At 42.0% G+C, this 23753-nt stretch overlaps 1 protein-coding gene across 5 annotated transcripts in view; it reads left to right on the forward strand.

Annotated features, from left to right (window-relative positions):
• CREBBP (CREB binding protein) overlaps positions 1 to 23229 on the forward strand; it is a 97388-nt gene extending 74159 nt beyond the window's left edge. For all 5 annotated transcript variants that reach the window (XM_055710337.1, XM_055710338.1, XM_055710336.1 and 2 more), the window contains 12 exons: positions 2563 to 2643; positions 3388 to 3444; positions 4660 to 4737; positions 5230 to 5297; positions 9278 to 9428; positions 10276 to 10422; positions 10868 to 10981; positions 11449 to 11614; positions 13018 to 13185; positions 16379 to 16540; positions 16813 to 17094; positions 18774 to 23229. In XM_055710337.1, coding sequence (XP_055566312.1) covers positions 2563 to 2643; positions 3388 to 3444; positions 4660 to 4737; positions 5230 to 5297; positions 9278 to 9428; positions 10276 to 10422; positions 10868 to 10981; positions 11449 to 11614; positions 13018 to 13185; positions 16379 to 16540; positions 16813 to 17094; positions 18774 to 20942 — 3643 coding nt within the window. In that variant the 3' untranslated portion in view covers positions 20943 to 23229. The remainder of the gene's footprint in view (positions 1 to 2562; positions 2644 to 3387; positions 3445 to 4659; positions 4738 to 5229; positions 5298 to 9277; positions 9429 to 10275; positions 10423 to 10867; positions 10982 to 11448; positions 11615 to 13017; positions 13186 to 16378; positions 16541 to 16812; positions 17095 to 18773) is intronic.
• Positions 23230 to 23753: the final 524 nt, after the last annotated feature.

Consider the following 23753-nt stretch of genomic DNA (forward strand, 5'->3'; position numbering starts at 1 on the left):
GGCTGCATAGTCTGGTGTTTGGGTCCTCCTGTGTTTCAGCCCTTCTCTTAAAATGAGCAACCTTGTTAATAAGGAAAATAATTAGTGGGGATTTTTTAATTGAAGAAAAATTTGAAGCAGCACACTATAGACAAAAAAGGACGTGGACACTGTGTGAAGGCATATAAAATTCTGAACCTTTTATGTTTGGGTTTTTTTAAAAAAAGATATTTGATACCGTATCAGTGTAGTGATACAGGGTGAGGGGCAAGTGAAGTCCGTGTAAATGAGATGTGCAGTGACAGTATCCACTCCTGAAATTCCCTTGTAACACTGTAATAACCCTAATATCTTCATCATTCCCAGTGCTCACAAATTAACGGGATAATATTTTTTTTATCCTGGCCTTGTTCTGTTGCATTACCAGCTCCAAAAGCCTTTGTTTTCCGTGGGAGGGTGGTGTGTTTCATCCCAGTTGAGCTGACCCAGGAGAAGAGAAGTCACTTGCAGTTTTAACTTGTGGTAGGCTGGCAAGCAGCCCCCTGGGCAAGGACCGTGGCATTTTAGCTCACGTGGTGGCTATCGTAGCTGCAGCTGCCCTGCTGGGAAGGTGATTCTGTGGCGATGTCAGTGTGGGCTATATTAACTAGAATAAAATACACCTTTTTCCTTTCCGTGTCAGTCCCACAGTAGAGGGAGTATTCAGTGTGCTGCTGCATTTAAGTGGTTCTTGGCTAGCAGAGTAGCTCTTAAAGCCGGAGCCAGCTGGCAGAGTTCGCCGAAGTTTTCAGGCTCTTATAAATTATGCTATGGTAACACGGACTGGGCTCCAGCCTGGGGAGGCAGCAGATTGCTCTGCAAAACCTCTTTCCCCAATTCATTGGGTGCTGCTGAAGGACCTGCTGCTGTTTGCTTGGGCTGTCTTTCACGAGCGTTTAGAAAATGTGCAGTGGTGACGTGACAGCCAGTGTGTGTCGCAGGAGGAAATTCTGATCCACACGTTTCGATAAGTGCCTGTAAATGGCTTTTGTTGTCTCCAGGAAAGCACAGCCTTGGAGACCTGTCACCAGTAGTTTTAAGTGTATGAGTATGTGTTTGAAGGGGCAAGCTGCCATATTTATTAATCTCCATCCCTTAAGTTGTTGGTTCATTGTGACATTGAGTCTTGTTTGATGCCTTTTATACTTACCATTCTTACGATTCTAGTGTTTGAATACTAAAACTGCGTTTTACTGTGCTGCCATTGCTGCTTATACTCTCTCACTCTTGATCCTCCATAAAGCTCCTTTATTTTGATGATCCTTTGTGGCCTTCCTGCATTTTACAGCTGTGGCCTCTCTTTGTTACCTTTGTTCATGTGTGAATTCATATCCTTTCCAAACATTTAGCCTCCTCTTTTTTTTTTTTCTTTTTTTTTTCTTTTTGTTTTTTAAATGACCCTGACAACTTTGGTTCCAGTTCATCTGAAACAAACAAACAAACAAAAAAAAAACCAAAACAAAAAAACCCAAACCTGCCCCCCAAAAAAACCCCACCAAAATCTGTGTTACTTTGATTTTGTTTTTTTTTTTTTCAAATGCAGATTGTATTTTTGTAGAGTTGTATTCCAATTTACTCAGCTTGGTTTGTTAAACTGCAGTGTTGGTTTTGCTGAGTATAACTTGGATTGGCTCTTGGTCTGGTGACCAAAAATTGTACCTAGCCTCACATTCAATTTGTAAAGCTTAATTCCACATCTTTAATGTACCTGATAAATATATTGTATGTATGTACAATATTTAATGTTGTGCACATATATACATATATTGTACTTATATAGATAAAGGGCTGGAAACTCTGACCCATAATTGCATTTCTGTTAAATGTTTGTCTAGAGTATGGATTTGGTTTCATTTATATTAAATAATATTAGCTGAGCAATTGGTCACATTTAATCTTACAGTCAAATAACTTTTGAACTTAATATTTTTATAGATTATTTTTTTTTATACCAAGTGTTCCTGCTTTTACAGTTTTTACTGACAAATCAGTAAATGCTTTCAGCATATTCTCTAATTACTTAAATCTGTAATAAATGTATTTGTAAAGCTTTTTGACAGGCTATTTTTTTTTCCCTAAAGGAAGCTCGGTCTGTCACAAGCCTGGAATCAAAGAGCATTTTTTCCTTAAGTAATGCAAATCAAATCCAAATTCTTAAATTTGAAGTCTATACAAATGTAGCGCTTGGTAGCTACTTCAGTAATCCTCCCCAAATTCTGAATTTGATCAACGAACAAGTTGTTAGTATTGTATAAAATGAGACCGAATGCTAATCTGTGCTTTGCCTTGGCTTTCTGCTCTGTGTTGTCTTGGTGTTTGCGTCTTACCTCTTACGTCTGTGCTGTTTGTTCCCTCCCCTGTTCTCTAATCCTGCCCTCCCCTCCCCTCTGTTCCTCCTCATTGTCCACACTGACCCATCAATCAACCAACAACGCCCCCCCTTTCGTCGTGGTGATCTGCCCTGCTCTGGTTGGTGGCTCCGTGCTTGGGTGGCTGTGTGTTGTGCTGGACCAGTTCACCCAAATATGGCCTTCTTGCTGACAGGTATCACTTCTGTGAGAAGTGTTTCACTGAAATCCAGGGGGAGAATGTCACCCTGGGTGATGACCCTTCCCAGCCTCAAACGTAAGTAGCTTCCTTTCTCCTGCATGCTGCCTTTTGGGATAGGAGGGGTGGCATGTAGTCCTGAGCTGATAGGAAAACCCTGTGGCTGGTGGTGGTGGCGTGGAAATACCTACTTCGCTACTAAGAGGAGACTTTCACAGTAACAGATGATTAACAGTTGTTCCTGTGGTGGGGTCTGCTCCTCTGCCCGGCTTGCGTCAAGTTGCGCTGCCCAAAAGCTGCCTGTGGACTAGGTGCAGGGGCTGGCAGGCGCTAGGTAACGTGGTTGGGGGCTGGGGGTGGAAGCTGTGTCAATAAATGTCACTAATCCATTACCTTTTCAAATGAAAGACTTCGCCTAATCCAGACGTCTCACCTTTTGAAGTACAGCTTTTGTTTATGAAACCAATGGCTTGTCTTTAACCTGACGAGAAAATAAGATGCTCTAAGATTTGAGGAATACGAGCCGTTTTGGAAGGTGGCTGCTTTACTGACAATAGCTTCCCTTGCTCTTTATGATTTTAAATTTGTGTATACTTGGGTATCTCTTATTTTGCTTTTAATTTACACAAGTGAAATGGGAAAAACATTTTCTGTAGCTTAAAATAAAAAGAACTGAATTGCTTTCTCTGAATAGAAAATAAATACCGATATGCTTTCTTCTGACTTAAAGTTTGCTCATTTGCTGCAATTCAGAGAAGCGTGTTGTTTTGGCCTCTGATATAAAGGTTCTACTGAGTTTTCATATTAACTCTTTGTCTCTAGAACCATCTCTAAGGATCAGTTTGAAAAGAAGAAAAATGATACACTAGATCCAGAGCCGTAAGTACCGGGTGTTGTTTTTCTTAGGATAATATCATCGCTTTGACTTGTCCTTTAGCCAGCCCTTCAGAAATCAAAAATCCTTCCCCCTGCCCCGCCCCCCCCATCTCTGGCCAAACAGGCTGCAGAATCTTTCTCTAGAGTTCATAGCACAGCATACAAACTTCATTTCTACCATTGGTAGCCCAGAAGGAAAATATGAGCCTGTTTAATGGCAGTTTCTGGTTCTGTTTATTTGGGTAATTCCTAAGGTGTGTTCTGCACAACTGGCTGAAAACGGCCCCCATTGTACAGACTTTCACACCAAGCCCTGAGTACCTGGTGGGGAGTTCTGCATTTTCCTCTTGGTTTAGCCAGACTTTTGAAACACATTTTTCTCTTCACTTGGTGGCTTAGCCCACTGAAAGAGCCATCCTCCTCCCTTGCGTTTACTAGCCTCAGGAAGTTCAGTCAAAGCAGAGTTGAACATTCCTTTAGTAGCACTGTGCTGCTTTTCCTACTGTCCTTAACTAGCTGAAATGAGGTTTTATCTTACTCTTACTTTGGTCTCTGGCAGTTTGATATGCAGTGCATTTTGGTTCCTTTCTTTATCTTTGCAAATACTAAATAGAGCTCCTCCCCCAGACCTTTAAAGGTAGACTGCCAGGATGGACCCCGGTGTATTTGGCTTCGTAACCAGCGCTGCAATCTTGACTGAGAAAACCTCTAACTGTTTTCCCATCCAAAAAAAGAATTTTGACATACTATACTACAGCAGACCCGTGCAGGCAAAGACAAGCTAATACATGCTTTCTTGGCACAGTGATTCATGAATGACTAGTTTTTTACGTTTACAGTAAGTTGAGCAACCGTTTAGTCAGCTTGTGGTTGCTGCAACAATTGAAAATTAAATCTGCGGAGGTATTGTTGAGCAGAATTCTGTGAAGCTGGGAAAACTTAGAGCTCTGCTTAGAAGAGGATAGAAAAGATCCAGGAAAAGTTGTGCATGACAGCCCATTTCACATTTTTAAACTAGTACATTTTCTATATATATATATATATTATTTTTACATGACATTGAAGCTATTCTAATGAGGGGTTTTTTTTAACTGACATGTAAATTGGGCCTGCTGAAGCTGATTAAATCCTTAGCAGAGGGTTCAAAAGTCCTTGCTGAATTCTGGAAAATTACTTTTCTAACAACAAAAGTGATCAGCTGCTGTTTTTTCTTCTCAGGTTTGTTGACTGCAAAGAGTGTGGTCGGAAGATGCACCAGATTTGTGTATTACATTATGATATTATTTGGCCTTCCGGGTAAGCCGATTCTTAGTTTTTTACTCCTTGTATAAGACCAATGTGGTTTAGACAATTAAGATTTTCTGCCTTTGCTCTTTAATGTGCAGTCACTGCCTTTTTAAGAACAGAGTACAAAAGAACGAAGCGTTTCTAAATAAAATACATTTTTTTGGTGTTTGGGGTCTCATTTCAGTATATGCAGATGAAAATGTGCATGAAACCAACTTGTTCATATACGCAGATTTCTGTGGTTTCTTTCTAACTACTAAACAATGGAAGGTGGTTGGAGGTAAGTTTGTATACTACAGAGCACAAACGCAGGTGTAACTGTTTGGCAGAATTAGACCAGCTCATAAAGGTGTTAAGTCCCTCAAATAGAAAGATACAAGCTGTTCCAATCCAGAAAAAATTGTATTGTGCTCTGACACTTCAATTATGGATCCAAACATTGGGTTTCAGCTAGCTGATACTGGGTTTATGCTAAGTGTTTGACAATTTTTTTCTCAATAGGTTTGTCTGTGATAATTGTCTGAAGAAAACTGGTAGAACACGCAAAGAAAACAAATTCAGTGCTAAAAGTGAGTCTGATATTTCTATTTTTATCTTTAACTTTCATTTTCTCCCAGCCACCCCTAAGAGATTTTTTTGATTGAGACTTTCTGAAGTCATGACAGAGAGTACAGGAACATTTGCAAAACGCGGAGTAGTGTAGCCCAAGGCTTTGGCAGCTGTCGGAATTTTAATCAGTGTTGTAAAGACCTGCTCTTCATGTGTTTCTGGTCAGTCTTAATGCTGCTTGAGGTATCCATGTCCTTAGTTTTATAAGATAAAAAAAATAAAAAGGGAGGGGGAAACAGAACAGGAGAAACATAAGCCTGCATGCACTTCACTGGCTGTATTCAGGCATGTTTCCACGTAGCGCTGAAACTGTGGTAAGTTACTGTCACCTCTGTGCCCTTCAAATAACATGTAGTAACGAGGTGTACTGCATTTCAGGTGTGCTGTGGTGGTGCCAAGTACTAATGTATTTGAAGAGCTTTTCTTGCTTCTGGAGTGGACTGTGGTATAAGAACTGTCCGCTGGAATTAGTAACCCATTGTACTATGTGTCCAGATTTTCTTGGAAGTAACCATTGTCATAAATAATTGTGTTAAAATGGGCACTAAAGAGAGTGCCAGAAGATGTCAGGTCAAGTTGTCCGAGTCTCCTTAGTAATCCTTACACAGGTGTTCTTTGCATGCATTTAACATCAGACAACAGAATTTGATAACTTCTACTCGTACATGTTTTGGGGAGGCAGGGAAGAGAGTAGGGACTAGCATTGGAAATGCAGTGTCAGTGGCATGGGGTAGAAAAATAAAGTGAGTGTAGAAGCCAAGAGGGTGATTCAGCCACTTGAACTAGAAGTTGCAGGTACACTTGGTTCCTCCCCTGTTCTTCTTTGGTCCTTGGAAGTTCTGGGCATTATTACCTTGTCATGCTGTGACTTTGCAAGCCTGAATCTTCCAAATTGTAATAAAGGCATGGTTTTGCATTAAATCTAACTTCTTGATAACTTTGTGGTTGATTGCATAATAAGAGATTCGAAGGGGGGTAATTTGGAGATGATAATGCTGTATGAGACATGCTAAGTTGTAGTTATCAAAACGGTCTCTGGAGTAACCTGACGCATGGAAGAAGGTAGTATTGTTAAAAAGATTAAAATTAGTCTCATTAAAGACAGATTAAGATTGTAGGAGAACATTAATAAAATGATGAATTAAAAATGTAGGCTTAGATAAGCATTTTAAATAGATGTCTCTACTATTATATGCTGACTTTACAGCATATATTGATGTAAATTGTCTTAAATAAGTATGCGATTCCTTCCATGTCTGCAGTTGTTCTGTGACGTCACTTAAAGTTTGAGTAACCAGCCATTTAGTTCAAGGTAACCATTAACCATTCTGTTCCTTGGAGGTCTGGACAGGGAAATAATGGTGCTTTTTTCCTTTCCACTGATCTTTTCTTTCTCATTTCCTTGCTGTCTGGCTATCTTGTTTTCTTTTTCACATGACGATTGGAGTCCTGCTGCCAGCTGTAATCCACTGGTGGGCTCAGCTCCTGAGATCAGTTTTCTTTAACAATGCTCTAGTGAAAACACCAGAACAAGGAAAGAGAGCCTGCTCTTGTCAAAACCATGCTCTTACTACTAACCTGAAAACAAACACGAGTGATGAAAGTTTGAAACATTACCATGTTTCCTCTCCCCCTCAGTCCCCATAAAAACCTTTACTTACAGAATTGCCATCAATATTTCTCCGTGCTCTCAAGCGTGCTAGCACAACTGCTAATAATCAAGATAGCATGTCCCTCAGCTGCAAGCTGTTGGTTAGCTGTTATGATAATGTTCATATTTCTAAGGTATATTAAGTAAAAATGGTTATCTTAACCACATCACAAGTTGCATAAAACTGACTGACAGCAAGCCAAATACAACCTGTAAACCAGTGTACAGCTGGATTATGCTGTGAAATTCCAAACTTTTGAAGTCTTTTTCTTACTAAGAAAATCTACCAATATTACTTAACCAGTAGCTAATGCAGAGATGTTCAAAGACAAGATATCCAGACAAATAAGTCACCCAGAGTACTTTCCTGAAAAAAAAATCGCAGTAAGCCAGAAGTCTGACTTTCTTCCTATCTGCCCTATGTCTTTTTTCAAGTCTGTGCTGCAGTTTTTGTTGAGGCCTGAGCTTTTACTGGAAGTACTTATGTTAGAGGTGTCCAAGAACCAAGATCAAGCTGATTTCCCAAAGGATTTGCATGTTCTAATAAAATATGCAGGTTTTAGATCCTCTATTTACAGTGCATGTAATCTTAGTGTTGCCTGTTTCTTTTATCTGCTTATCTGGTCTTTTTTTTGTTTGTTTTTCAAGTCTTAATGCATTGCAACATAAGGAAGGAAGCAGATACCCTCTGGTTGCTTAGCATTGGAAAGATGATAAAATGAAAACACAACAAGACAGTAGAGTTAACTAAAATGGCTTTCTAAAAATGTACCAACTCATTAGCTGAAATGGAGCTGGGTTTTTTTTCTGTCTTCAGAGAAATCAACAAAACGAAATAATTCCTGCAGAAATTATTTGTGAATTTTCTTTACAGTTCTTTGAATTTCCTTTAAAATCAACTGCCTTCTGTAATCTGTGGAAAGCCCAGTATATTGTATTCGGCTGGGAAACTCTGGGAAAGGCCAGTGTATTGGAACTGGTAAAGGGCATAGTGTATTTTTACTTTAACCTGCCTTTAAATTTAATTATTGGGCCGCAAGTAAATGATACTTAAACTGTGTTGTGCTGGTTATGACAACAGAATCTCACTGGACAAGGGGACAGACTAAAAGATGTAAAACAAGATTGCCATGTTTTGTGATCTCTATAAACTGATTAAAAAAAAATAGTAAGTGTATAAATCCCTTAAAAAGCAAGATCTTCCTTTGAATATACGTGACTCTTTTTCCCCAGTATTGGAGCCTAAAATAATTTTTAGCATAGATGTTTCACTGCAGCATTCTGTATGCAAACTCAGTAGTCAGGAAGAAGAACCAACAGCTCTCTGTCAGTAGCCAAAGAACGACCGAAAAATGAAGCAATGGAGAGCTGAAAATTAAATGCATTTTAGGAAAACGAACATCTGTAGATTGCACCATTGCTTTGGAAGAGATAGCAGATTGACCATAAAAATGAAGTAGAAATACGAGCTGGTAAAATAAGTACAGCAGGAGAAGAGAAATAGTCATAAATCTTCAAGTCAAAATAGTGTGCTACTTCTGTTTTCTTAATTTAAACCAAAATCTTCATCTTAATTTCTCTAATTTTGTGTGGATTTATTTGAAAACCATCGCATCCTGTAATACTACAAAAACATCTCTCCTGACAAAAGCTAATTATAGAGACCAAGAGAGTGGGTCTGGACAATATGTGGACTTGAACTTTTAAAGACCTCTATCGCTGTGCAAGAACTATTTAAGCTTTATGTGCAGATTACTGTAACTGTTCAATCTAAAAGCTCTCTTGAAAAGAAAAGAAAAGGAAAAGCAATGAAATCTCCATTGAAGTCAAAAGGCTTTTCATTTCTGTTGATTTGCTTTGCTTTGCTTGAAAAGGTGTGGCATTGAGCCAGATCTATAAAATGATGTAATCTCTGTCAAACAGCCAGATAGTGTTTTTGTTAGGAGAAAACATTTGCAGTGTTCATAAAATAAGCCTGCAAATTTAAAAATGCTATGTAAAGCCGCCTTTGTTAGTTCACTTACTAAGTAATTTCCCCACTATAGTGCTTTTAGCTTCCGCAGCAGGGTATGAACACATAAGGCTTGTGTAAAAACATGGATGGGTTTGCTTTTTTAATTTTGCCTGCGTAAATAAAAACATCAAATTTTCATACAAAGGGGAAAAAAGCCTACTGCTACTATACAGAGAAGCAAGCTGAAAGACTTTACAAGCACGGTAACACCCTGAACTTAACAGTGATTTCTCTAGTAATAACGTTTCCGTCATGTTCTCCCCCTTCATTTCTAGGGCTACAGACTACACGTTTAGGAAACCATTTGGAAGACAGAGTAAACAAATTTTTACGGCGACAGAATCATCCTGAAGCTGGAGAGGTCTTTGTCAGAGTAGTAGCCAGTTCAGATAAGACAGTAGAAGTTAAACCAGGAATGAAATCCAGGTTAGTTCTATTAATTACAATAAATGCAATCTTTTTTTTTTCTTTTAATTTTGGAGTTTCCCTGCATAAATATTGCAAAATTGTGCCAATTTGCACCTTAATCCCTCTGCACATATTTGAAACTTAGGCATAAGGGAGATTATGAAAGGTAAAAAAAGCAGTATGCAGTAAATAAACTCAAAGGAGGTGACAGTTGTATTTTGACTGGGGGGGGGGGGAGTAGTGGGGACAGCCTGGTTTTGATTATAATACTGTGACTTTGTATTATTAATCTTGAGAAAGTCTGACCACATTTTGCTTAGCATTACAAAATTCATAGTTTAGTTTGAAACAGTTGCTGAGATTCTGTTCCTTACTGTTCCTTCATTTTGCTGTGTTTTTAGAAGTACTTTAGCTTTCAAAAGTTATTTTTCATTTGCTTCCTCGTAAATGAAAAGCTGAAAAGGTTTATTCTATGAAGTATTTTGGCTTTAATTCATAAAGACAGTGTTTATGTGACATCACTTCACCATAATGTATCAGGTTTTCTACTCTGCAATATATTTAAAGGCTTGTGGTTTCTGAGGATGCTCTTGTACTCAATGCTTGCCTGTGCAGTCATACGTTAGCTATATGTGGAAACTGTCTTTCTGTGAGTTTCACAGTAACAGGACTCCCTGTTTTAATGCAGCCGTGATCTGACCCTGTTTAACTTCTGCATAATAATAAAATAAACCTTAAAAATAAGGTTGAAAAGCATTTCCTTGTTCTTTTAGGACACAGATTTAATAATAGGCTTTTTGTTGTTTGTTTTTTTATCCTTTTTTTTTTTTTTTCCCCTCCTGTTCTTCATCACCCTTTCATTCAGATTTGTGGATTCTGGTGAGATGTCAGAATCTTTCCCTTACCGTACCAAAGCTCTATTTGCATTTGAGGAGATAGACGGAGTAGATGTGTGCTTCTTCGGCATGCACGTACAGGAGTACGGCTCGGATTGCCCCCCTCCAAATACAAGGTACTCTCCTTTCTGTGCTTCCTGTACTGGAGGTGCATGCACAGAGAACATCTTGCTACATTCACTGGGCAGTTACTCTCAAACACAGAAGAACAGGAGATACGTTTCAATTATGTGGCACAAATAAGTCCTACCCTGTGACTGCAGGTGGCTTTGAAGGGGAAAGCAAGTGTCACGTAAAATGTTACAGTTTCTTATATTCTGTATTAAAGTTTGTCTCTCTATGTATATTCTTGATGTCTAAAAAGATTCTGCCCATCTTTTGCTTTTGAGAACTGTTTATATTATGATAAGATGCTTAAATATGCATTAGAATAATGTCATCTTTAATTTGTCTTTGTTCAGTATGGCTGTATATGTATCTAGTATACAAGTCAGCTCTCAGCAGACAAAGCAGACGTTCAGCCGTACATGATTTTCTATCATTCTTCTCTCATTACTATAGGCGTGTGTACATATCGTATCTAGATAGTATTCATTTCTTCCGCCCCCGTTGTCTCCGAACTGCAGTTTATCATGAAATCCTCATTGGATATTTGGAGTATGTGAAGAAACTTGGGTGAGTGAGATCTTTGTACATAAATCTTTTTCGTAGCTTTTTTTTTTGTTTTGTTTTTAATCCAGGATGCCAAGTAGCTTTTCACTTGGGATAGTGTCTATTTTCTTCTGCCCTCTCTGAGATGTGTGGAACCCATGCCTCTTCTGCAGTGGAGAGAGAAATTTGGATATTATCACTAAGGTGTTTTTTCTGTTGTTAGGGTTCTTAAACTGGCAGCATATCATTCTTTTTATCAGAGGTTCACTTGATGTTTAAGCTTCACTATTATATCTGAGACCTTTTCTCATCCCTTGTACAAATAGAGGTTATTGCCTCAGTATCTTTGTTGCAAAGAAAAAAGAGGGAAAAAAGAAGAAGGAAAAAAAAAGGAAGCCAGAGGTCTGAATTTATATCTGTTTGTCTGAGTTATTTTTAAGGTGGTAGTCAAAATGGTTAAGACTATTTTTTTTCTTGTGTGTGAAACACAGGTATGTGACAGGACACATCTGGGCCTGTCCCCCAAGTGAAGGAGATGACTATATTTTTCATTGCCATCCGCCTGATCAGAAAATACCCAAACCCAAACGTTTGCAAGAATGGTATAAGAAGATGCTGGACAAGGCATTTGCTGAGAGAATCATTCACGACTACAAGGTTTGCTACTGTTTATTTCATGAACTAATTTTGGGGGGCTTTTCATTTGAAGGTAGCTAATACTGTTTCATAATGCGTGAAACCATCATAGTACTGTACAAGGGGTTTTATTCTCAGCTAGTGGCTGCGTTTTCTTAGATTTTTCTGGAGGGTTCTGTCTTTCAGGCTGAAAATTCTTTAGGTTTGGTTTCTGCATTAAAAGAAGTGCGCAAGAGCCTGCCTTCACATACTTCTTTTTCACTGCAGTTTTCCAGGCAAGGAAGTGTGTGTAGGTTGTTAAGGTTTATAGAAGTTACTTGCTTGATGGGGTGGAACACTGGACCTCTAGTGTGAAGTCAAAAAAACTGCTTCTAAAACAGCTTCTTCACTTGAAGAGAAAAAGGATGATTTTCATAACTGGAGAATGTCACACACATACCCAAGGAAATAAGTTAAAAGATGGCAAAGGTGATGGCAGAGGTAGCATTTGCCACTCCTTACGTGCTAAACTTTACAAAAATTTCCTCGTGGTAGTGACAGTGCGGGGAGGAAAAAAAGAGATGTTTTGATTGCAAGTGACAGTTACTAGATGTGTGGAATAGAAGCGCAGATAGCAAGCCCTGGCATCTGATCTGGCATAGCAAAGAGCTAGAAAATCTGTGTCTCTCCTAATAAGGTGGTCCTGAAATTAATCCAGAGAAGATTGGCTAGTCTTGTACGTGCTTGTTAAATGCAATGCACTTAAAAAAACACCTCCAAAACAACTGTATGAGGCACCTGTTCCTCTTGGTGGTCCCCAATCCTGGCCAGTTGCCCCAGAGAGCTTCAGCCAGCAGTCAGCGAAGGATGCAGGCTGCACACACACACCCTTCTGCAACCAGGCTTTAGTACTCCTGTGTGTAGTAGTTTGCTGGTGCATTCAGTGATTCCTCCTGGAGTTGCCAGGCTTACCGCCCCTGTGACGTACAGCCCAGGCACACGCACTGAAGTGCTCACGTGCTTTCAGATTTTTAAGGGAAAGGGCTGGGTGAGATGTGCTTGCTGGCACTAGAACAGTCCTGCACTTGTCCAGGAGCAGTGTAGGAAAAGTTGCGTGGGGTAGCTTCATTCTTAATTGGTGTGGTTACCAGGGAGGGGGTTGTTGCATTTTCCAGGGGTATCTTAGTTTCTCCCGTCATGTCAGGATCCTGCATCCTGCAGTCAGTTCAGGAGAGCCTCGGCGCTTTCCGAGGTGGAACAGGAGCAGGCTGTGGGCGGTATTCCAGGCCAGTTTTGGAGCTGCCGGAAGAGGCCTGCCAGGAGTGGGGCATGGGCTGTAGGTGAGGCACCGCTCTTCCGTGTAGCGCTGGATCGTGGCTGTAGTTCTCCCCTCTCTCCTAAGAGGTCTTCACTTACGTGTTGGTACTGTGTTCTGCGCCTAACAGGACATCTTCAAACAAGCAACTGAGGACAGGCTGACGAGTGCCAAGGAGCTGCCTTACTTTGAAGGTGATTTCTGGCCCAATGTGCTGGAAGAAAGCATTAAGGAGTTGGAGCAGGAGGAGGAGGAAAGGAAAAAGGAAGAAAGTACTGCAGCTAGTGAAACAACAGAGGTGAGTTAACTTTATATGCTACATTTGCTTCTGGCTCACAAACTGACAATTCCTTAATAAATCAGAGCATTTACGTCCAGTAAACTAGAAGAGAAGGTCATTCACATTAGACATTAAACTAGGGTTCCCTTCAGCTGCATTTCTGGATTTTTTTTTTTCTTGGGTAATAAATATACTGATGGCTTGTTATTTTATTTTGGTTTTTTAACAGAACCAGGAGTCAGTTATGTCAGTTCAGCATCTCTGTTCTCAGAGAAATGTGTTAAGCTACTTTTGGATTGCATCATGACTGCTGCATTTGCTTGCAGCCATGTGGCTGAGCTTCTGGTTCACACCTTTGCAAATCACCTTCAGTATTTGCATTTTGAAAGGTGCTGTATTTTTTCAAAGCTGAAAAAGCTGCTAAGCAAAGGTATTTGTGGTCATCTGCGACAGTAGGGGCTGAAATTTAGAAGTATTTATTGCAAGCTTTGCATTGGTGTGAAATACCAGTCCTGGTGGTTGTTTTCCTTCACCAGGGTTCTCTCTGTGTATAAAAAAAACAAACAAGAAGACCCAACAACTTCCTTTTTCAGGGTTCTGGCCAGAATTTCATCGTTCATTTTAATTTGTGTCTTGATTGTATCTGTAACCAAAACCAAACCAGGTCTCAGCACTTCTATACTACCCCTTTTACTTGTGATTTGCAGCAAGGCATTTAGAAAATGAATATAGTGGGGAAATCTGAAGTCTGGCTGATTGAGGTGGAACCAAAAGCTTTAACTGGGGAAAAACTCTCTTCAGCTTAGATGCTGTGACAATTTGCATACGGTACATATTATGTGTGATTGATGTGGAGTGATAAACCTTAATCCATCAATTTCATTATGTCAGAAAGTTCTTTCAATTAAACCTTAGCAGCTCCTTCACAGCTAATACAGTTTGGTTTTATGGGTTTTATGGACCCATGAAGTTAATAGTTTTCACTCTGTTCCTGCTGAATGTAACTTTTTAAAATATTGAAATATTTCAACAAACATAGCGGTATAAAAGTAACCGAAAGACAGGACTTGGAATTTAAGTTGCAGTCCTTTTTTGCTAACAGTATCACTTCCAGTAAATTGTAGCACGCCCTTCCAGTGAAAACACCAGTGTAAACCTCTGCATCTAAAAGGGGGGGGGGGGGGGGGAAGTGTTTTAAAAAGCGCAGAACAGCTAACTGTGAAATTCATACAAATTGTCTGCCTAAAGTGAGGAGATGCAGCCTTGACTGCTAGCATCCTTTTTTTCCCACTTACTGCCATTGATGTTGCTTGGGATAGCAGGGAAACAAAATCTGCATTCAGGTTGCTGAAGATGTCATCCAAGAATGCAACAAAACACATAACAGTGTGGTCTTTGCCACTTCGCGTAGAAAAAAGGAATGAAATTAAAAGCATGAGAACTTCTCCAGTGCGGTCTCTTAAACTTGTGTCATTTCATGGAGGAAACTGTGCCCAGCCATGGGGATCGCCATGTCTAGAAGCACTTGATGAATCTTTGCAATTCGCCCTACAGAATCTGTCAATCTCTTTTTAAATTCTTAGTCCTAAGCTTTGTATATGTGGAGAGAAAGCTTTTGAAAGTCAACGTGTGCTGCAAGTATCAGTTAAGGAGAATCTAAAGAGGTGGTAAGTATTTAGAAATTCTTGAAAAAGGATTGTGAAGGCTCCCTGAGTAACCATGCCATCGGCGTCTCTGGCAAACCTGGCTGGATATGTTAAATGCTATCAAAACGAAGTAGTACGAAACCAATCTTGGCACTCACAACATTTTGGAATAGCTTTGTACAGTTGACCAAATGCAAACTTGCTAAAGGTGGAATAGAAATAAAACTTAAGACTTATACTGTTGGCTAAGTTTCAATCTGTTGTTCCTTTTTGTGTTTACATTTTTTAATCTTACACTGAGGCTTCAGAACACATAGGCAAAGGAGAACAGGCTCCGCGTCCATCGGGGGTAGAAAATTTTGGGGAAGAGAAGTCAAGGTGGGAACATACAGTAGCTCATTTCTGAATGCCTTCAAATCACTCAGAGCTCTGTCTGGTTTCCCAGGAAATAGTATAATTTTAATTTCCAAACAGGTTTGATCAAAAAGGCAATAAAATTAGTTACAGAAAACCCAAGATTGGACAGGGAATTCCTATGTAAGCCTAATTAATGGAATGGAAGGACGGCAACAGTTCTGTATATAGTATTGTGTTCTTCAGTTGGAATATTTTTGTTTTCTTTGACTAAATATGCTTGTGGGTAAACCCTGTGTTTGCTTGTACATCGTGTTCATGAAACTTTCTTGTGCACATCTGAGTGTCTGTATATATGTATGTGTGTGTGTATATATATCTCTCAGAGCCTTTCAGTAGCTTATTTTTAATATTACGATAACCCACATTGTAGCAGTTAGGGAGGGGATTTTTGCTGAGTGGCAAGCTCCCTGCTGAGGGTTTGGGTTTTTATTTTTCAAGGACATAAGAAGTCTCTAAAAGTTATTTCTGTTTTCGCAGGTCATCTAAATAGCATCATCTGCTATTTTTTACTCTCCGCTTATATCTGGTGTTCAGTATATGGTCACAGTGGTCTGTGTTGTAATTTAGACACAAGTGAAGGTTTTGGGGGATATTTTTTTATTTTTGGAGTTGCATATGCAGCCATAAGTCTTCAGAATGGAGAGTAAAGCATTTTGTTAGTTTCAAATCCTGCATGTTCTTTTCTAGCCCATAATTAAATCCTGTAAAACAAGCAGTAAAGTCAGAGCTCAAGCAAGTATGTGAAACCACAAATCACAACAAAGCAAAACACTGCACTTCTGGAACATTTTTAAATCTTATTTTATGTATAACTCATTTTATCGTCAGGTATCTATAAGGTCTTGTAAAGCAAGCAGTGGAAGCTGAAGTACAGTGTTTGAGATGGGAAAAAAAAAGTCTAAGATACAAATTATTTAATGTGTATGCATACGTTAAAAATCTATTTTTAAACAGTGTTTGAATTTGTTTGCCTGCCAGTTTGGCTTTTGATTTTTCCTGGAAGATAGTATATATTTAACACGGTATTGCTGATTCGCAGGCATTGGCACAAAGTTCTGCTATTGACGGCAGAAGCGTTGCTCTTTCAGCTACAGTGAATGGGGGAGAGCTCTGTAAAGTGTAACACCTCTCCTGTGCATTTATTGCAGGGAAGCCAGGGCGACAGCAAGAACGCCAAGAAAAAGAACAACAAAAAAACCAACAAGAATAAGAGTAGCATCAGCAGAGCTAACAAGAAGAAACCCAGCATGCCAAATGTGTCCAATGATTTGTCTCAGAAGCTGTATGCCACTATGGAGAAGCATAAAGAGGTACTGTCACAATAATGCAGTGTCCAGAGAAGATTTTAATCCTGTAAATCCAGGCCTGGTGATACTGAGAAGTGAAAAATCAGGAGGAGTAAAGGTTGTGATTGCACTAGAACTTTTTTCTGTTGTGCAACAACATATTGGAAGAGATAAGCCTAAATGAAGTTGATTAGATAATGTTTGTAGCATACCATTACTGCCACGGAACATGAGCTTTTTCCTGCAAGATTATCTAACCTCATTTATTTTTATTTTCCCCCCCCATTTATCTGCAGGTCTTTTTTGTGATTCATTTACATGCTGGGCCTGTAATTAACACCCTGCCTCCCATTGTGGACCCTGATCCATTACTTAGTTGTGATTTGATGGATGGGCGAGATGCCTTCCTCACCTTAGCCAGAGATAAGCACTGGGAGTTCTCCTCGCTACGCCGGTCCAAGTGGTCCACGCTCTGCATGCTGGTAGAACTGCACACTCAAGGGCAGGATCGCTTTGTCTACACGTGCAATGAGTGCAAACATCATGTGGAAACAAGGTGGCATTGCACTGTCTGTGAGGTAGGTGTATATCACCAGAGACATCTGCTCTCTCTTCCCCTACAACCATGCTCGATAATTTTATTTTTAAAAAATATTGCCCAAGCTTCCTCGAAATTAAGCCTATGCTGTAAAAGGGCTGCTGATCCTTAAGGGAGCACGACTACCACAGTGGGATATCTCTTCTTCTAGAATAAGTGCTTTTAATTTCTCAGCAAGGAAAACGCCAGTACTCTGGAACAGCTACTGCTGCGTCGTTTATTCAACTGTGGCTCTTTTGCACAGACAGTTTTAAACTTAAAGAACTTTAGGACTGGGTGGTGGGGTGTGACTGCGTCAAGACTAGTCTGAATCTGCAGGGCACGAGCTCACCCACATTTGATGGATGTCCACGAGAGAGGTTCACGTGCCTTTCTGCAAGGTTCTTCCTTCATTCTGCTTTACACATGGTGCCTCATGTTGGAGGGAGTGCAGCCGGGCGTGTGTCCGGGCTGCTGTGGAGCTGGGTGAGGAGGTTGCCACAACTTCATCATTGTCTCTTTGGCCCAGCGTTAGTGGTTACCTGCCCTTTGGATCAGACCAAGTGGCTTCGTAGCCTGGCTCGATGCTTTTAATGACTAGTCCTTTCGCAGCGTAGATGGCTTCCACTGTGCTATGTTAGAGAGCAGCTGTGCATGGAATTCTACCAGTGGACTTGCAGAAAGGGTAGCCTCCAGAGGCTTGTGATAACCTCTGGCTGCAGCTGAACAAAAAGCCAAAATGAGTAAGCGCAGCCTAGATTTTTACAGTGGTTATTGCCAGGTTTGTGTTGGAAGAGTCTTAATTAATCCCTCTGAGGAAAGCATTGAACAGGACTTCTTGAGGCAAGGCTGCTGGAAATGGATGGTGCACACTAGGGGAACTAAGTGGTGGAAGGAGGTATGGCCTTTAGGTTTTTTCTGGGTACTCCCGTGTAAGGGAGTACCCTTCCGCCAGCAGAAAAAGAACAGGGGTGTGAAAAAGGCAGAGGGGTGGGGGTTGAGCAGGTTTTCAGATAAACGTCTGCCTTAGCATGAAAGTTGTGCTTGATTTGAGGGTTGGCGTAGGGATTAAAAAATACATGTTTTGGGGTAGTTATTATTAGGCAGTAATTACACTAAGGATAGCTAAATGGAGAGCCAACCCCTATTTTTTTAGGCAGTGATGGTACATTTCTCCTGCTGGTTGGAGGTTTTGGCCCCCCTTGTGTAGACACCCCAGCAGACATCACAGACAAGTAAACAGTTCCTGTCATCAGAAAGGAAAAATACCCAGTTCCTGCCGGACTCTTTCATGTAATAAAATGACGCCACAATTACAGCCCCTGTTTGCATTGCTGCGCACCCTAGTCGAGACTTGCGGTTGCTGCCTCGCTTTGCTGGGGCAGCTGTCGTGGCTCCTGCCCTCGGCTGCCCAGCGCTCCCTGCCCCGAAGGTCCGGTCCCACTGTCCCCGTATGCAGCCGCTCTCTCCCTTGGTGTACCAGGTGTACACTGAAACTGTTCACAGCACGCGGCTCTTGCCCTGCTCTTGTTCCGTGTGCTCGTTCCCACTGAAACCCAGAATTGTCCTTCCACACCAGGCTGGCGTTGCTCACCGAGCGTCGCTCTGACTCCCCTGCTCTTTCGCTGGTGTGGTTAGTGCTCTGTAAACAGCTGAACTTTGGGTTTTCTCTGCTTTCAGGACTACGACCTCTGCATTAACTGCTACAACACTAAGAGCCATGACCACAAGATGGTTAAGTGGGGCCTGGGTCTGGATGATGAGAGCAACAGCCAAGGGGAGCAACAGTCAAAGAGCCCCCAGGAGTCGCGACGACTGAGCATCCAGCGCTGCATTCAGTCCCTTGTCCATGCCTGTCAGTGCCGCAATGCAAACTGCTCATTGCCATCCTGCCAGAAGATGAAACGGGTTGTCCAGCACACCAAGGGCTGCAAGCGCAAGACCAACGGCGGCTGTCCGGTGTGCAAACAGCTCATAGCTCTTTGCTGCTACCATGCCAAACACTGCCAAGAGAACAAATGCCCTGTGCCATTCTGTCTCAATATCAAACACAAGCTTCGACAGCAGCAGATCCAGCATCGCCTGCAGCAGGCTCAGCTCATGCGCAGAAGGATGGCTACCATGAACACCCGAAACGTGCCTCAGCAAAGTTTGCCTTCTCCTACCTCAGCAACGCCTGGTACCCCTACGCAGCAGCCAAGTACACCGCAAACACCGCAGCCTCCTCCCCAGCCCCAGCCTTCCCCTGTAAGTATGTCACCGGCTGGCTTTCCCAGCGTGTCGAGAACTCAGCCCCCTACTACTGTTTCAACAGGAAAACCTGCGAACCCGGTTTCCGCGCCTCCACCTCCGGCTCAGCCTCCGCCGGCCGCGGTGGAAGCGGCTCGGCAGATCGAGCGAGAAGCTGCGCAGCAGCAGCAGCAGCTCTACAGGGTCAACAACATTAACAATGGTTTGCCTCCTGGTCGCCCAGGACTAGTAAACCCGACGGTGGGTTCAGTGAACCAGATGCAGCAAGTCAGCATGAATGTACCCCGGCCCAACCCCGTCAGCGGTCCAGTGATGTCCAACATGCAGCCTGGGCAGTGGCAGTCGCCTCCGATGCCACAGCAGCAACCGATGCAGCCGGGAATGGCGAGACCGGTGATGCCGATGGCGACACCACAAGCGGTGGCCGGGCCGAGGATGCCAGGCGTGCAGCAGCCGCCGCGGAGCATCCCCCCAAATGCACTTCAGGACTTACTGAGGACCTTGAAATCACCAAGTTCTCCGCAGCAGCAGCAGCAGGTTCTTAATATCCTTAAATCCAACCCTCAGCTTATGGCAGCTTTTATAAAGCAAAGAACAGCCAAATACGTGGCTAACCAGCCTGGGATGCAGCCGCAAGCGGGCATACAGCCCCAGCCTGGGATGCAGCAGCCGCAGACCGGCATGCAACAGCCAGGCATGCACGCTCAAGCAGGATTGCAGAACATGAACGCGATGCAAGCAGGAGTGCAGCGACCGAGCGTTCCTCCCCAGCAGCAAGGGATAGGAGCTATGAATCCCCAGGGACAAGCGATAAACATTATGAACCCCGGCCACAACCCCAGCATGGCAAACATGAGTCCGCAGTACCGAGAAATCCTGAGGCGGCAATTACTGCAGCAGCAGCAGCAACAGCAGCAGCAGCAAGGAGGGGCTGGCATGGCAGGAGGGATGGCAGGACATAACCAGTTCCAGCAGCCTCAAGGACCAGGAGGTTACCCTCAAGCCATGCAGCAGCAGCGGATGCAGCAGCATATATCGATACAGGGGGGGTCCATGGGACAGATGGCTCAGATGGGACAGCTGAACCAGATGGGCCAGCCCGGCATGGGGGCAGACGGCACTCCCAACATCCAGCAAGCACTGCAGCAGCGCATCCTGCAGCAGCAGCAGATGAAGCAGCAGATAGGGTCCCCCGGCCAGCCCAACCCCATGAGCCCACAGCAGCACATGCTCTCAGGACAACCGCAGGCGTCTCATCTCCCTGGCCAGCAGATCGCCACCTCCCTCAGCAACCAGGTGCGGTCCCCAGCACCCGTTCAGTCTCCCCGTCCCCAGTCCCAGCCACCACATTCCAGCCCGTCACCCAGGATACAGCCCCAACCGTCACCTCACCACGTCTCTCCCCAGACTGGTTCCCCCCACCCAGGACTCGCAGTTACTATGGCTAGCTCCATGGATCAGGGACACTTGGGCAACCCAGAACAGAGTGCAATGCTTCCACAACTAAACACCCCGAACAGGAGTGCGTTGTCTAACGAATTGTCTCTGGTCGGTGACACCACCGGGGACACATTAGAAAAATTTGTGGAGGGTTTGTAGCATTATGGGAGCATCACTTTCCTTTTTTTTTTTTTTTCTTTTTTTTCCTTTCGTGTTCTTGGACATTTTATACTGAAAATTCAGACATCTGGGTTGTTTTGAATCCTAGATGGAACTGCTGCTTCCTACACATGGAAGAATGAATTGCTGTTTAAAAAAAAACACAAAACAAACAAAAAAAAAACACAAAAAAGACAAAAACAAAAAACAAAAACAATACAAAGAATATATTTTTTTGTTAAAGCCAGGCGGTTAAAATATCTGGTCTCTTTTGTGGGTTTTTTTGGTTTTTATTTTTTTGTTGCTGTTGACTCATACCTTTTTTTTAATGGGGAAAACAAGTTCATTATATTCATATTTTTTATTTGTATTTTCAAGACTTCAAACATTTGCGTTTAAAAGAAGAAAAAATAATATTCAGAAACTGTTTCCTGAAATAATGCAACATTATAATGTATCCTGGTAACTTTGACACATTGCGGGAAGATTTTTTTTCTATAGTGAACTCTGCAGGCGTTGAAGTATTACCCCTGGAAAGATAGGAATTGACTCTTGCACACAAAAACACACATTGGCCAATGCCAAAATCCTTGTCTTGCAGATGTAGAAATTGTTGCTTTGTTTCTCTGATAAAACTGGTTTTAGATGAAAATAGGGATGATCACTCTTAGACCGTGCTGATTTGAATAGAGAAGAAGCATTCTTTTCTTTCTTTCTTCTGTGTGAAACTTGAAATGAGGAAAAGCAATTCTAGTGTAAATCATGCAAGCGCTATAATAACTATAAATAAGAAATCCAAGAAGATTCAATCACTGTATAGAATGGTAAAAAAAAAAAACAAACTCATTTCTTACTTATAATATCATATTGTTAAATAAACTGTGTGCAACAGACAAAAAGGGTGGTCCTTCTTGAATTCATGTACATGGTATTAACACTTAGTGTTTGGGTTTTTTGTTATGAAAATGCTGTTTTCAACATTGTATTTGGACTATGCATGTCTTTTTTCCATTGTATATAAAGTATTGCTTAAAATTGATATAAATTACTGAAGTTTTTAACATGTATTCTGTTCTTTAAAATCCATGTAAGAATGTTTAAGGTTTTTATTTATTTATATATTTTTTGATCATGTTCTTTGTAAGACATAGCTATGGATATTCACTCATTACACAGAGCAGCCAGAGGCATCGATAGGAGTGGCACGATACATGGAGTACTGTAGGTAGCATGTCTGTTTTACAACACCCTTTAGTGATTGTTTCCTTTTCGGGGAGGGAGAGGAGCGGGGAATGGTTCCCATACATTGACTCTTTGCAGGTGTTCATCCATAAGGGTTAACTGGAATAAATTATTAATAGCCGTTGCTTTTTAAAAACTGCATTAATTTAGAGAAGGATCACCAATGAAAGGAAAATAGAGAGTATTGAGTTAATTCTAGGCTAATTTATTTAGTCTACAGTAAAATATGAACCTATTGACTTTAACACTATTTTTCTGCTGTTAACTCTGAGTCTAGATTTGAGGGTTTTCTGTGGAATAAAAAATAACAAATCATGTACATGTTCCCTTTAATATCCTGTCACCATGCCCTCATGTTCCTGGGATACTTGCCCCTCCTCCCCCCAGTGACTTGCTTTCTTGGAGTTAAGTCGTCCAGGGAAACTTTCCCAGCATTAGGTGCGAGCTAAAACCACAGCTGGCCTAAAGCGCCGTCCCTCAGACCTCCAGGCTTCTCGATGACGTGCGACTGGCGTGGGATTTGCAGCAAAAACCCAGCGCGGTGGCCCGGCTTGGCTTGTCACATTCAGTTAGCGCTTCCTCCGGCCTTAACGGCGGTGGTGGAATGCGGTTGGGAGGACGGGGGGGAGAAGAGCAAACGATTGATCTCAACTTTTATCCCCGTACTGTGAAAATAGTAGTGCGCGGCGGCGCTACGCCGTTCTTTTTAACTGTAGAGGGTCTCTGCTTAAACTTTTCTTGCAAACTTTTAACTATTGTACGTTTTTCACCACCATTGGATTCATCTGCCCATGCAATTGTCTTCAGCAATTCAAGATGTCAAAATTTGGGGCTGGGGTGAGGTCAGTGAACACTAACCCAAAGCTTGTCCAAAAGAAATTGCTGTAAAAAAAAAAAAAAAAAAAAAAAAAGATGGAAAGCCCTGATGCTGTGTCTCATGCTGTGTACTTAAAAAGAGGAAAAATACTATATTTGTGATCAAAAAGAGGAAACTTGAAATGTGCTGGTGTTTCTAATAAAAGCTGGTAAAACTGCTTGGATTGAAGGATGGTTCCACTTGGCTGGTGCCCGCTGGGATCGGCGAAGCCTGACACCTGAGGTTAAGATAACTGCACTCAAATCTCGCTAATACCTTTAAGTAGCATCTGCTTTAAAAACATCGGCACCGCTTCCGGATTTGGATAAGCCAGGTCCTGTTCGGAGCACAGAGGTGGCGCAGCTCTGGGGCTGCAGCTCCCTTGGGTTCCCGTTCCCAGGGAAGAACGGAGGAAAAAAAGCCAAACTGATGGGAAGCGAATACTGGAATGCTTATACGTACAACCTGAAGTATGTTGAGAGCACAGAACCAGGGACAGATTTAGATCCAGTAATCCCAGCCTGCAGGAGTGGTTGTTTTAGATAAAAGCAGGTATTTTGCCAGGGAGAGAAGGGAAACGCAAAGTTGGAGTCAGACACGAGTAGGGGCCGTGCTTGACGTTGGCCCCTGCAGTCTGGGGGGCGAGGGGGGGACTTCGCTCCAGTCTCCCTGGGAAATTCAGTGTGTCTGGGACTGAGCATCTGATTTTTTTA

Source organism: Falco cherrug, chromosome 4 (genome assembly GCF_023634085.1).
Source record: "Falco cherrug isolate bFalChe1 chromosome 4, bFalChe1.pri, whole genome shotgun sequence".
In the NCBI taxonomy this organism is placed as follows: Eukaryota; Metazoa; Chordata; class Aves; order Falconiformes; family Falconidae; genus Falco; species Falco cherrug.